This window comes from Heteronotia binoei, chromosome 8 (genome assembly GCF_032191835.1).
Source record: "Heteronotia binoei isolate CCM8104 ecotype False Entrance Well chromosome 8, APGP_CSIRO_Hbin_v1, whole genome shotgun sequence".
Classification (NCBI taxonomy): Eukaryota; Metazoa; Chordata; class Lepidosauria; order Squamata; family Gekkonidae; genus Heteronotia; species Heteronotia binoei.
The window spans coordinates 119,525,813-119,543,021 of record NC_083230.1 but is presented as its reverse complement, the minus strand read 5'-3'; the positions used below and the strand labels follow the sequence as shown (position 1 = coordinate 119,543,021).

The window sequence follows — 17,209 nt, the reverse complement described above, 5'->3', positions numbered from 1 at the left end:
CCTTTGGAGTTAGAACCTTTGCAGGAGCGACAGCTGCTTTAGGTACATCTCTAAGCAAAATCGAATTAATGTTTCAGTGTCTAGAAACATTAAACTGACTGTCTGTTTGAATACCGAGAAACATAACACTTGATTTAAGTCGCGGTGTGAGAACAAGGAATATACGTGTGAGTATGATAGGAGTGAAAGTATGTACGACACTCTCCCCCCACCGAGCAAGCGGCGATGATTAATATTTCCTTAGGATGTTATCGTGCAACTGGTAAGGAAATGGAGATTGCTGACATCGCCCCTTTCTGCGGGTTGCTTTTTCGTGTTTTCGGCTTGTGTCGGATGACTGGTGCGAAAGAATCGCAGTGAACCCCAGTTGTGCTGAGACTTCACTTTTTCCCAATCGTTTTGCTCCTTCTCAACAGTCCAGCCCGTCATCTCCCGAACCGGCCAGTCTTCCTGCTGAGGACATCAGCACGAATTCGAATGGTCCTAAGCCCGCAGAAATCATCCTGGATGACGACAGGGAAGACCTTTTCGCTGGTAATTCTCGTCCTTTCTTTTTAAAAATCTTCCCATATTTTCTTTTTCTCCTCCCTCCAGATGCTTTCTTTTACATTTAGTTGCTTTCTCTGGTGCACCGTTTCCAGACAGCAGTTGGGCTTTGGCTCATGAAGATGAGTAATGGGAGTGAAAATTTAAATGCCTTTCTGGAGCCAAATGCCTTCAAGCAAAAAAAAAAAAAAAGGGCTTTTAATACATAAAGCAGATTCAGCTCAGCGGGATAAGATCTGCTTCTTCACGCTAGCATTGCCACAAGAATGTAGGCTACCAGTCTGCCGGAGCACGCGCATCAATCAGGGGTGGCCAGCGGTAGCTCTCCAGATGTTTTCTGCCTACAACTCCCATCAGCCCCAGCCAGCATGGCCAATGGCTGCGGCTGATGGGAGTTGTAGGCAAAAAAAAACATCTGGAGAGCTACCGTTGACCACCCCTGACACATATAGTCATTCTTTTAAAACTACCAGTTTGGTGTAGTGGTTAAGTGTGTGGACTCTTATCTGGGAGAACCGGGTTTGATTCCCCGCTCCTCCACTTGCACCTGCTGGAATGGCCTTGGGTCAGCCAGAGCTCTCTTATCTGGGAGAACCGTGTTCAATTCCCCACTCCTCCACTTGCACCTGCTGGAATGGCCTTGGGTCAGCCAGAGCTCTCTTATCTGGGAGAACAGGGTTTGATTCCCCACTCCTCCACTTGCAGCTGCTGGAATGGCCTTGGGTCAGCCAGAGCTCTCTTATCTGGGAGAACCGGGTTTGATTCCCCAGTCCTCCACTTGCAGCTGCTGGAATGGTCTTGGGTCAGCCAGAGCTCTCTTATTTGGGAGAACCAGGTTTGATTCCCCACTCCTCAACTTGCAGCTGCTGGAATGGCCTTGGGTCAGCCACAGCTCTCTTATCTGGGAGAACCAGGTTTGATTCCCCACTCCTCCACTTCCAGCTGCTGGAATGGCCTTGGGTCAGCCAGAGCTCTCTTATCTGGGAGAGCCGGGTTTGATTCCCCACTCCTCCACTTGCACCTGCTGGCATGGCCTTGGGTCAGCCATAGCTCTGGCAGAGGTTGTCCTTGAAAGGGCAGCTGCTGTGAGAGTCCTCTCGGCCCCACCCACCTCACAGGGTGTCTGTTGTGGGGGAGGGAGATAAAGGAGATTGTGAGCCGCTCTGAGACTCTTGAGTGGAGGGCGGAATATAAATCCAATGTCGTCTTCTTCTTCTTCTTCTACATTTGCGTCATCGACAAAAACAGGCCTCGATGCCAGAAGCCTGGCTTGCATTATTCGTCTGCGTGTAAACTGCATCTCTGGAGTGAGAAACTGTAGCTAGGGCTTTTATGGCCTGAGTGGGGGTTCAAACCCAGGCGTCCCAGAGACTAGTCTGACACTCTGAGCTACAACACCACCGGGGCGGGGGGGTCTAGAAACCCACAGCATTCTGGTGACGGAACTTGGCTATGCTTTGTAATTTTGAGATAAGCAAAAACACCTTGTAACTAATTAAGCCAATCGCTGTCACTTTAGATATTCTGGATTTTAGATTCTGCATACCCAGTGCATTAGAAATAGGTGTTGGAATTTTGAAAAAAGTCAAGGATTGTGTGTCATAAGAACATAAGAGAAGCCACAGTGGATCTGGCCAATGGCCCATCCAGTCCAACACTCTGTGTCACACAGTGGCCAAAAAAACTTAAGTGCCATCAGGAAGACCACCAGTGGGGCCAGGACACTAGAAGCCCTCCCAGTGTTGCCCCTCCCAAGCACCAAGAATACAGAGCATCACTGCCCCAGACAAAAAGCTCCATCTCTACCCCGTGGCTAATAGCCACTGATGGACCTCTGCTCCATTTGTTTATCCAATTCGCTCTTGAAGCTGGCTATGCTTGTAGCTGCCACCACCTCCTGTGGCAGTGAATTCCAGGTGTTAATCGCCCTTTGGGTGAAGAAGGACTTCCTTTTATCAGTTCTAACCCAACTGCTCAGCAATTCCATTGAATGTCCATGACTTCTTGTATTGTGAGAAGGGGAGATTTCTTACTCTGCCTTCTCTGTCGCATGCATAATCTTGTAAACCTCGATCATGTCACCCGACAGTCGACGTTTCTCCAGGCTAAAGAGCCCCAAGCGTTTTAACCTTTCTTCATGGCGAAAGTGTTCCAGCCCTTGAATCATTCTAGCCTCATTGTGCCTCATTAGCCACTGTTGTATTAAAATGATACGAAGTATGATCGGTTCATGCATATGCTTGTTAATTTTTTCCTTTTCCTTCTTTTTGCTCAGAAGCCACAGAGGAGGTTTCTCTGGATAGCCCTGAAAGGGAGCCAATACTCTCTTCAGACTCTACTCCTGCTGTTACTCCCGTGACACCTACCACACTAGTAGTACCTAGAATGGAGTCCAAAAGTATAATGGTCCCGGTGGATTTTGATAGGTCCAGAGAAGAGGTATTTATTTTCTCAGTATGCTTTTACTACGATCAGTCTGAGAGACTGAACTGGGGATGAGTTTGACGCAAACGTCGTAAGCGAAGAATGTACAGCCGCTCCTGCTTTTCTAATGATACCCGAGGGATGCTTTTGAGGAAGTTCCGCAATCATTATTACTTCTTTAGGCTTCCAACTCGGTGCTAGTTAACTAAGCGGAAAAACGTCGTGCGAGCTTTCGGAATTTGCAAGTAGATGTCTCTTTAATATCCATCTGGTCGAAGGGGGCTTGATCGTGCTGAATCTTGTCTTCCTAGATTGAAGAGGAGGCCAACGGGGACATGTTCGATATTGAAATTAACGTGTCCGATCCGGAGAAAGTCGGTGAGTCTGAAAGCAGCAGGTTGAAGAAGAAGTTCTTGCGTAACTTTTAATTTTGTGGGTGGGGGGGGGGGGAGGCATAAAAAGGATCGATGAAGCAAGTAGCAAATTAATTTTTTTAACTCTCTGCCCTCAAAGCAGCTAACAGACTAAAGAAAGGAAAGGTCCCCTGTGCAAGCACCAGTCGTTTCCAACTCTGGGGTGACGTTGCTTTCACAACAGTTTCATGGCAGACTTTTTACTGGGTGGTTTGCCATTGCTTTCCCCAGTCCTCTACACTTTCCCCCCAGCAAGCGGGGGACTCATTTTACTGACCTTGGAAGGCTGAATCAAGACCCACGCTTGTCTGATCCACAAGTGGCCTTTTTTATGCTCGAGCCGGCTACCTGAAAACCCAACTTCCGCTGGGGATCGAACTCAGGTCACGAGCAGAGCTTAGGACTGCAGTACTGCAGCTTTAACACTCTCTCATCTCAAAAGTGCATGGGGTGGAGAGAATTGACAAATAACTTTTCTCCCTCCCCCAAAAGTCGAGAACTGGAGGGCATCCAGCGAAGCTGACGGGCAGTAGGTTCAGGACGGACAAAAGAAAATGCTTCTTTATGCAGAGTGATGAGAATGTGGAATTTGCTCGTCAAAGGAATAAACGGGAATAAATAGCTTTTAAAAGGGATGACACAAATTAATGGAAGATAGGTCTGTTGGTGGCCGCCAGCCATGGTGGGTAAAGTGAATCTCCACATTCAGAGGCAGTCAACCTCTGGATCCCAGTGCCAGGGGGCAACATCAGGGGAAGGTCTCAGCTTCTATGCCCTGTTGGTGACAGTCTAGAGCAGGGGTGGCCGAACTCGCTTAACATAAGAGCCCCATAAAATGTTAGCTGTTTGAGAGCCGCAAGGAAGGAAGGAAGACAAATAGATGGGGGAAGGAAGAGGTGGAAGAAAGCATCTTTGACTTTAAATGCATTCCCCAAGCCGCCGGCTGGCTTGGCTCGGAGAAGTGATTGAAAGAGAGAAATGCCTTTTCCAAGTTGGCTGATGGGGCGGGGGAGGGGGCTTCGAGAGCCGCACGATACGTGTGAAAGAGCGACATGTGGCTTCTTGTATTTTAATTGATCTGTGACCATTAATAAACTGTCTGTCTGCCACAGTTTGGCCATCCCTGGTCTAGAGGAGCTGATCGACCACTGTGTGAGACGGGATGCTAGACTAGATAGACCCATGCTTGTCTGATCCACAAGTGGCTTTTTTATGGTCTTACGCACAAATATATCATTAAAACCAGAGCTTGAAATAAGCACAAACGATACAAAGATTAATTACTTACAGTGTGAGTAGTTAGGTGTCTGAAGAAGTACTGAAGGGCTGATCTGTGTTTCTCCGGTCTCTTCCATTAGGTGATGGTATGAATGCTTACATGGCCTACCGAGTAACAACAAAGGTAACCTATTTTGACAACAGTATTTGAGCTCTTCTATACCCACGTAAGCGATGAACGTTTTGAAACGGCTGTTTTTTTTTTCTTTTTCAGACCAGCCTGTCTATGTTTCACAAAAACGAATTTTCCGTAAAAAGAAGATTTAGTGACTTTCTCGGTTTGCATAGCAAATTAGCTTCAAAATATCTGCATGTTGGGTACATTGTGCCCCCAGCTCCAGAGAAGAGTATTGTAGGTAAGGCACCTCTTAGGGAACAGATTGTGTTGCTGTCCTAATGCCATGATGTTTGTTTGGTGCTTTTTTAGTAACTTGTTGATCTCTAAAATTAAGTGAGGGAGGAAGAATACTGGATTCAAGAACATGTTCTCTTAGAAGGAAGGTGCAGTTAACTTGACAAAAAAAATATGTTCTCTGTTTCATCATCTGTCATTTTGGTGCGTTCTTCCTCCCCAGCTTTCCGTTGGTGAGTTGTGAGCCCATAGCGTTAGCAATAGCCCTTCCCAGTTAATATCGGGTGCACAGAGTTCAACCAAGTTTGAAGGTATTTCCTCTAAAGTAAAACCAACTTGGGGGTAGCTTCATCTCTAGTGTTCATTTTAGGACTGTCTAGACCAGGGGTGTCAAACATGCCGTTTGGGGGCCGAATCAGGCCCCTGAGCAACTGGCTGTCCTCTGCTTCCTTCTCCCTCTCTTGCTTCCTTCTGCAAGGCTTGCTCAATCGCACAGGGCTTGCTCTATCGCACAGGAGCTACAGAGCAAAACCTCTATTTTCTCCATTGCCTGAGGCTCCTCCCTTGGGGAGGAAGGGGGGAGGAATAGCCAGGCTCTCTCAATTGCACAGCAGAGCTACTGAGCAAAGCCTCTCTTCCTTCTATTGGCTGAGGCTCCTCCCCATCTTGCTTCCCTGGGGAAGGAAGGAAAGAGCCAAAGCTTCCTTTGCCCAAATACATAGAAATACAAAGAAAGTATCTTTAAAACCAACGAGTGCTAACATTTTAAGTGTGTTTTAAGTTTTTTAAGATATATATTTGTGTTTGTCTGTGTTCTTTATAAAATTTATATCCTGGCTACCTAATCTTAAATAGGTACACACATGGCTCGGCCCAGCATGGGTCGGGCCGCCCATACATGGCCCAGCCCAACAAGGTCTCATTTATGTCAGATCCGGCCCTCATAACAAATGAGTTCGACGCCCTTGGTCTAGACATTAAAACAAACCATGTGCAGTCTAAATTCTCGAGGAGGGTGGGTCTAAATTCTTGAGGAGGGGGAGCATCCTCATGTGAAGGAAAATCGGGTCTGAATTCTGACCATAAAAGTATGTCTACTGGTGAATAGGGCTGAGCTCAGTAGATAATTGTGTCAGTTTACTAATGGCGGCTCTAACCTAGTTCTCTGCAAGCCAGAGAACTGGGCAAAGGAAACTCTTTCCTTTGGTTCTTTCCTTCTCCAGGGGACCAGGAGGGGGAGGAGCCTCAGCTAATAGAAGGAAGAGACACTTGGCTCAGTAACTCTGCTGTATGCTTGAGAGGGCCTGGCAAAGGAAGCTCTCCCTCTCTCCCTTCCTCTGCAAGGAAGGAACCTCAGCTAGTGGAGAAAACAGATGCTTTGCTCTGTAGCTCTTGTGCAATTGAGCAGGCCTTACAAAGAAAGCTGTTATGCAAAAGGAAGCAAGAGAGGGAGAAGGAAGCGAATGACAGCCAGTTGCTTGGGGGCCTGTTAGGAGCCCTCCGGGGGCCTTATTTGGCCCCCTGCTCTAACCAATCATATATGTTTAGAACAAAGCCATAGACAAGTGCACCTTTAAGACCAACTAAGTTTTATTCCGAATGCAAGCTTTCGTATGCTCTTAAGCAGACTTCATCAGACAAAATGGGAGTGGAAGCAGTAATTCTTAATATAAGTGGGCAGTATAGAATCCTGCTCTGTACTACTATTATTATAGAATCATGGGAATGTTTTTAGCAGATTAAAAGCATCACAAATAGGGAACTGTGTTTATTAGTGTTAGTACAGAGCAGGGCTGAAAAATATAAGTGGGCAGTGATCCATGCAATGGTCACCTCGAGATTAGACCACTGTAATGCCCTCTACATGGGGCTGCCCTTGTACCGAACACGGAAACTACAGCTAGTGCAGAATGCGGCAGCCAGGCTGCTAGTGGGACTACCTCAATGGGAACACGTGTGGCCTCGGCTGCGGGAGCTGCACTGGCTGCCAATTGTATACCGGGTTCATTACAAGGTGCTGGTTATTACCTATAAAGCCCTATATGGCCAAGGACCTGCCTACCTCAGGGACCGCCTCTCTCCATATGTTCCCCAGAGGGCACTGCGTTCCAGTTCACAAAATCTTTTGGAAATCCCTGGGCCTAAGGAGGCCAAACTTAAAACAACTAGGGAGCTGGCCTTCTCTATAAAAGTGCCCCAATGGTGGAATCAGCTGCCGGAAGAGGTGCGGGCCCTGCGGGACCTCAGTCAGTTCCGCAGGGCCTGCAAAACTGCCCTCTTCCAAGAAGCCTTCAAGACATAACCAGACTGAATACAACGCTGCCTGGATAAATAGAGACTGTAGCACCACCGTATTGTTTTAGCTTTTTAACATTAATATTTATATTTGTATTTATATTGTGAATTGATTTTACCTGTATTATTTCATGATATCACATCATGTCTTTGTAAGCCGCCCTGAGCCTGCCCCGGCAGGGAGGGCGGGATATAAATAAAAACTTATTATTATTATTATTATTATTGAATCATGGGAATGTTTTTAGCAGATTAAAAGCATCACAAATAGGGAACTGTGTTTGTTAGTGTTAGTACAGAGCAGGGCTGAAAAAACACTGGAGGGAGGTAAAAAGCAGACTGCTGTTGTAGGTGCGAAGTGCCATAAATCTAGGTAACATTCTGGCTTTGTTTAAATAGAGGGCATGTTTAACTTTCATGTATGTTTAACTTTCAATGTTGAGGGTAGAAGCCAAACACAAATAAAATCCAACTTCTCATTGACTAAGCTCCATTGCAGGTTCCCCCTTCATGGTTAACTTGAAGTTCAGATAACCCTTGCCAGCAAAACAAATCCCATGGGTCCCAAACATGTGCCCATGGGCACCCTGACACCCACCAACACCGTTCCCGGAGCCTGCTAAGTATTTGTAGAAAGTGGGCAGGGCTGAGTGGAGCTTTTGCGCAGCAAAGCTTCTGATTGGCTACTGGAGATTTTATTGGCTTTGGCAGCAGCCGCCACCATGCAGCACAAGGATCTTCAGCGTGCGACTGAAGTTAAGCTGCGGTGGCCATTTTGTGGCTGGCTCCATCTCCGTTTGGGGACCCCTGCAAGTTCTGCCTCAGACAAACCCATCCCTGTTGAAATGCTGGTTTTGAAGCAGGTTGAAAAGATTGCTTAACTTGGGGGGGGGGGGGCGGAGGGTTTTTGAGTTTTCGCTCACCCTTTGTGACACATCTCAAATTCTTATCGAAGGCATGACCAAGGTAAAAGTAGGCAAAGAGGATTCGTCGTCTACGGAATTTGTAGAAAAAAGAAGAGCGGCTCTAGAAAGGTAATGCGTCTTCACAAATTTGCAGATGAATATGTGGTTTGCTACTTATAGTGCTCTGTATGGATTTTAGATATTGAGGAACAGTCCCTTTGTTCCTCTGAACATAAAACGTGCTCCCCTTTAGCATTTGGAGCCAGTTTGGTGTAGTGGGTAAGTGTGCGGACTCTTATCTGAGAGAACCGGGTTTGATTCCCCGCTCCTCCACTTGCAGCTGCTGGAATGACCTTGGGTCAGCCATAGCTCTGGCAGAGGTTGTCCTTGAAAGGGCAGCTGCTGGGAGAGCTCTCTCAGCTCCACCCACCTCAGAGGGTGTCTGTTGTGGGGGAGGAAGGTAAAGGAGATCGTGAGCCGCTCTGAGACTCTTTAGAGTGGAGGGCGGGATATAAATCCAATATCTTCGTCTACCTCACAGGGTGTCTGTTGTGGGGGAGAAAGGTAAAGGAGATTGTGAGCTGCTCTGAGACTCTTCGGAGTGGAGGGCGGGATATAAATCCAATCTCTTCATCTACCCCACAGGGTGTCTGTTGTGGGGGAGGGAGGTAAAGGAGATTTTGAGCCACTTTGAGACTCTTCGGAGTGGAGGGTGGGATATAAATCTAATATCATTATCATCATTTGGTATCTCTCCGAATTATGGGCTGCCTGCTGCCTACCTTTCCCAGCTTATGTCACCTCAGTTACGCCGCTCTTTTATGTTAGGAAGACTTAATGTTTTACCCTCAGCGGTACTGTCTGGGGGGTTTGCCAACATCCATTTATCAGGAAAGATTCTCCCCATGTAATGGAAGGAACCTCAAAACGGTCACCCATGTCTTACTTCACTGTGATTTCTATGGGGAAGTGCGGGACTGTAGAATCAAAACTATCATGTCTAACCTTTATGGACTACTTGAGGCAAAGTTGGTTTTCTTTCTGTTATCCGACCGATGTTCCCATACCACTAGCCTAGTTGCAGAGTACCTTTTGGCTGCCATAACGATCAGGGAGCAAAAGACTAGCTCCCTTGATCCTTGACTAGTTCTTATAGCTGAAACTCTGTGCAACTTTGCCATGCTGTACATTTTACTCCTATGCCAGGGGTGGCCAACGGTAGTTCTCCAGATTTTTTTTGCCCTACAACTCCCATCAGCCCCAGCCATTGGCCATGCTGGCTGGGGCTGATGGGAGTTGTAGGCAAAAAAAAAATCTGGAGAGCTACCGTTGGCCACCCCTGTTCTATGCCAATAAAGGGATTTGGATTTATAGTGCTCTGTGTGATTTGAGCTTCCGCAGAGGGAGGGCTTCTGGAGTTCTGACTTTGCTGGTGGACCTCCTGATGGCACCTGTGTTTTGGTCGCTGTTGGGCCAGATGAGCCATTGGCCTGATCCAACGTGACTTCTCATATGTTCTTATGAGCTTAAACTGAATGGCCTAACAAAAGCACGCAACGGAAAAACCACTCAAGCTGATCTTTTTTTTTTTCAAATTTAAATTTTTATTGAAAATGTTTAAATAACCTTACAACAACCAACAACACGCCCCAACATGGGGTCTACGACATTGCCTTAAATGTACCGTCACATTTGATATTATCAGCAGATTTTAACAAAAAAGAAATTATCTCACAAGAGATACATACAAGTCGAGATTCCACAAAGCTATAGGTTATATCAAGTCAAAGCTAATAAATCATAATATTCAGATATTTTGCTGGCAGTTTCCCAAATATAGTGTCAGAACTGTTTACGTATTCAAGGAAGCCAAACCATTTTTTTAAAAACCAGTCTCCTGTTTTGATGTTATCCAGCATAGATATAACAGTAGTTAGCTTGTCCTGTATCAGGACGTCCCACACTTTCGTGCACCACTTCTGTAGTGGAGGGGTATCTGGGTGTACTCAAGCTGATCTTGAGTCTTCACCTTTGCAAAGCTAAATTGACAGCTCTTACCAAGTAGTGTGAAATTCAGCATTCACCTGTTGCAGTGCATATAGCTGGAACCTGAGACACAGGGCAAGTTGCCTTCCGCATTCTTTTCTGGCAGAACCTGAAATGACATCAGGTAAGAAGGCTGCTTTCCCTGTCCGTCTTGGTTCACAGCAGTGCTTCTCCAGAAAGGGAAAGGATCAGCTCATCTCTCTTTACAAGAACCTAGAAAGTTTGCTGTGCTATTAGGACGTAAGAGAAGCCATGTTGTTTTCAGGCCAGCGGCCCATCCAGTGCAATACCCCCATGTCACACAGTGGCCAAAACATAGGCGCCTTCAGGAAGTCCACCAGCTAGCCCAAGTCCTTGGTGTGAATCAGAAAAAGTTAAAGGTAGTCCCCCTGTGCAAGTGCCAGTTGTTTCTGACCCTGGGGTGATGTCGCATCACGACATTTTCACGACAAGACCTTTTATGGGATGGTTTGCCCCGCGGCGCAGGGTGTTAAAGCTGCAGTACTGAGTTCAATCCCTGGTGGAAGCTGGGTTTTCAGGTAGCCGGCTCGAGGCGCGTTTGACGCCCCTGCTGTTGGGCTTTCAAGGCAAGAGATGAACAGAGGCAGTTTCTCGTCTGACCTCAGTCGCTAAGCAAGGGTCGGCCTCGGTTAGTACTGGAGTGGGGGACCACCAAGGAACTCCGGGATTGCTATGCAGAGGCAGTCAATGGCAAAACATTATTAGCTGCCGTTCTTGCAGAAGTCAAAAGGTAACTCGCAATGTAAATAAAACAGCAATGATAGAAATGCAGCTGAAAATAGCAATAAACTACATTAGTCGACTGTAGTTCTAAATAAACCCTCTTGCCTGCTGGTGTGTTTGGGATCTTTTTTTGGCATTTGTCTCTGTTCTGGTATGGCTAACCAAACATGTTTGGTAGTATCACAACAAGGCAAAAGGCTGAAGGGAGGGGGGGGGGATCGAGATAAATATCCTCTCAATCTAACCAGTTAATCCGATTTTTGAAACTCTTGTCCAGCTAGAAAAGTTCTGTAGCCGCATACTAATTTTGTGCGTAGCAAATGTTTTTGCAGCACTGTCGGGAACATTCAACTCTGTCTAACTTTTAAAACCGTAGGTATCTACAACGAACAGTAAAGCACCCGACCTTGTTACAGGATCCTGATTTAAGGCAGTTTTTGGAAAGCTCTGAGGTATCTTAGTTCTCTGATTTGTCTTTTAATCTATGCTGTTACTTTGGGTGAAGAAACGTCGTCGCCTTAAACATGAAAATGTAGTTGTTTTAAACGCAAGTAGAAATAATTCAGCTGGCACCCGATCTAATGCACGCAGGGACCTTTTTTCATGGAAATGCTCTTTTAGAAATCGCATGCCTGTCTCAAAACAGTCATTCTGGAGGCGGGCATTTTCTAAGACCAGATCGTCGTGACGCAACAGCGCTACAACGTAGCTTGCGTTGATTGTTGACCGTGCTGTAATTTGTCACAAATAGAACGCTTTGGTTGTTGGCGCTGTAAGTCAGGCGCCTTTCAAGTGCAAGGGTCAACTTGTGTTTTTAAGAAATCCACCCAATTCGACGAGGGTATGTAGTGCCTCCTTCTGTAACTGCCTGCATGCTAGTTTACGTGATGACATTGCTTTGGGAAAAAAGGACATTAATCATGTAACAGTGTCATAGCGTGAGACCGTATTTTAACTGGGACCTTCTTTTTCCCCTCGTATAAAAAGCTTGGTCTTTTCCTTCCACGGCTGGGACTCTGTTAATTCTTTTGTCTTATCCACAGCTTGTTTCTCTCTCTGCCCACTGCCCACCACCACTTTCACGCAGGGAAGGGAGAATGAGAATGGGAAATTAACCTCACTTTCATCCAGGGCTTTCTTTTTGTAGCAGCAACTCCTTTGCATATTAGGCTACACACCCCGCCTGGAGCTTACGGGAGGTCCTATAAGAAGAGCCCTGTAAGCTCTTGGAGGGTTGGCTACATCAGGGGGGTGTGGCCTAATAGGCAAAAGAGGTCCTGCTAGAATTCCTTACAGGGCTCTTTGTACAGGGCCTGCTGGAAGCTCTTGGAGGGTTGGTTACATCAGGGGTGTGTAAAGGAGGTCCTGCTAGAATTCCTTACAGGGCTCTTTGTACAGGGCCTGCTGGAAGCTCTTGGAGGGTTGGCTACATCAGGGGTGTGTGGCCTAATATGCAAAGGAGGTCCTGCTAGAATTCCTTACAGGGCTCTTCGTACAGGGCCTGCTGGAAGCTCTTGGAGGGTAGGCTACATCAGGGGTGTGTGGCCTAATATGCAAAGGAGGTCCTGCTAGAATTCCTCACAGGGCTTTTTGTACAGGGCCTGCTGGAAGCTCTTGGAGGGTAGGCTACATCAGGGGTGTGTGGCCTAATAGGCAAAGGAGGTCCTGCTAGAATTCCTTACAGGGCTCTTCGTATAGGGCCTGCTGTAAGCTCCAGGAGGATTGGCTACGTCAGGGGTGTGTGGCCTAAAAGGCAAAGGAGGTCCTGCTAGAATTCCTTACAGGGCTCTTTGTACAGGGCCTGCTGGAAGCTCCAGGAGGATTGGCTGCATCTGGGGTGTGTGGCCTAATAGGCAAAGGAGGTCCTGCTAGAATTCCTCACAGGGCTCTTCGTACAGGGCCTACTGCAAGCTCCAGGAGGATTGGCTACATCAGGGGTGTGTGGCCTAATATGCAAAGGAGCTCCTGCTAGAATTCCACCCCTGGATACAGGTATCCCAAAAGATGAGCAGTGACTCATGGAAGTTCCTACCCTGCCACAAATTGTTGCACTATATTAGGAAAGGGGGGGCGGGCGGAACACTGTGGTCATAGCAGTCCCTTTGCCGCCCAGTTAAACCTCCAGGCTTCATGCAGGTTTCTTAGCCCTTCTTTGCCCTTTGATTCCAGCTGCCGAGAGCGGTGAACACCCAAGCTCTGAGCGGAGCTGGACTGCTGAGGATGGTGAACAAGGCTGCCGATGCTGTTAACAAGATGACAATCAAGATGAATGAGTCGGATGCGGTAAGCTGATTTTTCTCCCCCCTCCTATAACTTCAGTGATGAGATGAATTAAGGAGGCTTCAGCAGTTGCTTTTTAAGGCTATGGGGATAGAAAACCAGATCTTAATTTCCTTACTTTAGCTTGGATTCTCATCTGGGTCAGTTTGACTGCCTTGGCTATGTGGCACGGAGTCCTGTTGGGGTGTGTAATAAATGAGACCTTGTCGGGCCAGGCCATGTGAGTCATAAAATGTAATGCCAGGTAGCAGAGAGAGAAACTTTATGAAGGACACAGACCAACACAAAGATATTTTTAAAAAAATTAAAATAAAACATGCTGAAAGCATTAGCACTTGTTGTGCTTTCTTTGTATCTCTCCCATGCAGTCCAGGCTCTCTCACTTGCACAGCAGAGCTACTGAGCCAAGCCTCTCTGCCTTCTATTGGCTGAGGCTCCTCCCCCTCCTGATCCCCTGGGGAAGGAAGGAAAGAGCCTGAGCTTCCTTGGAGCAAGCGATCCCTCACCCCCCCTTCCTCCCCAAGGGAGGAGCCTCAGCCAATGGAGTAAATAGAGGCTTTGCTTGGTAGCTCCTGTGCAACTGAGCAAGCCTGGCAGAGCAAGCTGTGATGCAGAAGGAAGCAAGTGAGATGAAGAAGGAAGCAGATGACAGCCAGTTGCAAGCTATCCCTCACCCCCCCTTCCTCCCCAAGGGAGGAGCCTCAGCCAATGGAGTAAATAGAGGCTTTGCTCGGTAGCTCCTGTGCAACTGAGCAAGCCTGGCAGAGCAAGTTGTGATGCAGAAGGAAGCAAGAGAGAGGAAGAAGGAAGCAGATGACAGCCAGTTGCTCAGGGGCCTAACAGGAGCCCTCTGGGGACCTTTCGGCCTCTGGGCCACATGCTATAGGAGGTGAGGCCAGCCACGAAATGTGGGGGAATGAGGTTATGTGTGACTCTCATGTCACCAGTGTTCCCAATAAGCTGAGTGAGCTCTAGCTCACAGTTTTTTAGCCTCCGGCTCACACATTCTTTGCCTTAGCTCAGGAAAAATGGCCCCAGAGCAAACTAATTTACGCAGTAGCTCCCAACTTTAATGCCAGTAGCTCCCAAAGCAGAATTTTTGCTCGCAAGTCTGCGCAGCTTAGAGGGAACATTGACTGTCACCCTTCAACAATCCAGGCGGAAGCTCTGTTTAACGGGACGACTTTTAAATGAACATCTTGTTTAAAAACGTTGTTGTTGTGCATAGACCCGGCTTGTGCATAGATCCGGCTTACTTACAGTCGCACCAAGAAGATCCTTGTGCTGTAGTAACAGCCGCTGCCACTGGCGTTTTTTAAAAACCTGCACAGCCAATCAGAAGCCTTGCCCGCTTCCTAAAAATACTTGGCGTGCACCAGGAAAGGCGTTGGGTACCGTGATGCTCGTGGGCACTGTGTCGGGGGGCGCCTGTGATCTGGAGCTCATACGCTTTCGCAGAATGGGGTTTGTGACGAGTTGATTCTTTCCCTTCTTGCCAGTGGTTTGAGGAGAAACAGCAGCAGTTTGAAAATCTGGATCAGCAACTCCGGAAACTTCACGGCAGCGTCGAAGCCTTGGTCTGCCACAGGAAAGGCATGTATCTTCGTATCAAACGTTCAGAAGAGCTCTGTGAAATTCAGGCCTCTAATCTAAATATGGTCTAACCGTAGGGTTGCCAATCCCCAGGTGGGGGCAGGGGATCTCCCAGTTTGGAGCCCGCCCCCTTGCTTCAGGGTCGTCAGAAAGCGGGGGAAGGGGAGGGAAATGTGCCTGGGAATTCTGTTATTCCCTGTGGAGATTTATTCCCATAGATAATCATGGAGAATTGATCCGCGGGTATCCGGGGCTCTGGGGGGGCTGTTTTTTGGTGTAGAGGCACCAAATTTTCAGTATAGCATCTAGTGCCTCTCCCCAAAATAGCCCCCCAAGTTTCAAAACGATTGGACCAGGGGGTCCAATTCTATGAGCCCCAAAAGAAGGTGCCCCTATCTTTCGTTATTTCCTATGGAAGGAAGGAATTGAAAAGGTGTGCCGTCCCTTGAAATGTGATGGCCAAAACTCGCTTGGAGTTCAATTACGCTTGTCACACCCTTGCTCCTGGCTCCACCTCCAATGTCTCCTGGCTCCACCCCCAAAGTCTCCTGGCTCCATCTCCAAAGTCCCCAGATATTTTTTGAATTGGACTTGGCAACCCTAGCCAGCCACCAGGGTGGGTCAGGCTAGCCTGATCTTCTCAGATCTGAGAAGCTAAGCAGGGGTCACCCCTGGTGTCAGTACCTGAAGGCCTCATTTTGGGCAGGAGCTCACAGGAGTGGAGCTCCAGAACCCCTAAATGTTGGGGTGGTTTCTTTCTTTCTTAGCCCCTCCCCTCAAAACAAAAAAAAAAAAAAACACTTGCATCTGGGCTGCATTCTTGAAACCCCCTGTGAGAATTTTGCTGAACTCTTAAGATTTGACAAAATTTCTAATATTTTCCCCCACAAAAAAGTGGGAGAATAACCAAAACATATAAAGTAGAATCATAGAGTAGGAAGGGACCTCTAGGGTCATCTAGTCCAACCCCCTGCACAATGCAAGAAACTTATAAACACCTCCCCCTAAATTCACAGGATCTTCATGGCTGTCAGATGGCCATCTAGCCTCTGTTGAAAAAGCTCCAAGGAAGGAGAGCCCACCACCTCCCGAGGAAGCCTGTTCCACTGAGGAACTGCTCTAACAGTCAGGAAGTTCTTCCTAATGTTGAGCCGGAAACGCTTGATTTAATTTCAGTCCATTGGTTCTGGTCCGACCTTCTGGGGCCACAAAAAACAATTCCACACCATCCTCTATAGGACAGCCCTTCAAGTCCTTGAAGATGGTGATCGTATTACCTCTCAGCTGCCTCCCCTCCAGGCTAAACATCCCCAGCTCCTTCAACCTTTCTTCATAGGACTTGGTCTCCAGACCCCTCACCATCTTTGTCATACTCCTCTGGACCAGTTCCAGCTTGTCTACATCCTTCTTAAAATGTAGTGCCCAGGACTGAACACAATACTCCAGGGGAGGTCTTCCCAGAGCAGAGTAAAGTAGGCAGATAGAAATCTTCATCATGCCACTGTGGCCACCTAGGAGAAAGTCATTTAAAAAGTATGAGAGTGAGATTTTATTATAACAATTATAATTCAAGAAGCATTTTAAAGTAGATGCTGAGCTGATATAATTTCAGTGATGTCAGGGGGGTGTGGCATATGCCAATGAGTTGTGCTAATGAGGTCCAGCACCTCTTTTTCTGCAAAATGCCCCCTGAACTTGGATAGAAGACCAAGTTCAGGGTGGCTTTGGGTCAGCCAGAGCTCTGGCAGAGGTTGTCCTTGAAAGGGCAGCTGCTGTGAGAGCCCTCTCCAGCCCCACCCACCTCACAGGGTGTCTGTTGTGGGAGAGGAAGGTAAAAGAGATTGTGAGCCGCTCTGAGACTCTTCGGAGTGGAGGGCGGGATATAAATCCAATATCTTCATCTACCTCACAGGGTGTCTGTTGTGGGGGGGGAGAAGGTAAAGGAGATTGTGAGCCACTCTGAGACTCTTTGGAGGGCGGGATATAAATCCAATATCTTCATCTACCTCACAGGGTGTCTGTTGTGGGGGGGTGGGGAAGGTAAAGGAGATTGTGAGCCGCTCTGAGACTCTTCGGAGTGGAGGGCGGGATATAAATCCAATATCTTCATCTACCTCACAGGGTGTCAGTTGTGGGGGGGTGGGGAAGGTAAAGGAGATTGTGAGCCGCTCTGAGACTCTTCGGAGGGCGGGATATAAATCCAATATCTTCATCTACCTCACAGGGTGTCTGTTGTGGGGGGGTGGGGAAGGTAAAGGAGATTGTGAGCCGCTCTGAGACTCTTCGGAGTGGAGGGCGGGATATAAATCCAATATCTTCTTCTTGTCCTTCAT

General features: G+C 47.5%; 1 protein-coding gene across 1 annotated transcript in view; it reads left to right on the top strand.

Annotated features, from left to right (window-relative positions):
• SNX2 (sorting nexin 2) overlaps positions 1 to 17,209 on the top strand; it is a 49,758-nt gene that overhangs the window by 13,754 nt on the left and 18,795 nt on the right. Inside the window, exons 2-10 of the mRNA XM_060245998.1 lie at positions 417 to 534; positions 2,822 to 2,985; positions 3,282 to 3,348; positions 4,742 to 4,785; positions 4,876 to 5,017; positions 8,264 to 8,342; positions 11,380 to 11,455; positions 13,173 to 13,286; positions 14,783 to 14,876. Coding sequence (XP_060101981.1) covers positions 417 to 534; positions 2,822 to 2,985; positions 3,282 to 3,348; positions 4,742 to 4,785; positions 4,876 to 5,017; positions 8,264 to 8,342; positions 11,380 to 11,455; positions 13,173 to 13,286; positions 14,783 to 14,876 — 898 coding nt within the window. The remainder of the gene's footprint in view (positions 1 to 416; positions 535 to 2,821; positions 2,986 to 3,281; positions 3,349 to 4,741; positions 4,786 to 4,875; positions 5,018 to 8,263; positions 8,343 to 11,379; positions 11,456 to 13,172; positions 13,287 to 14,782; positions 14,877 to 17,209) is intronic.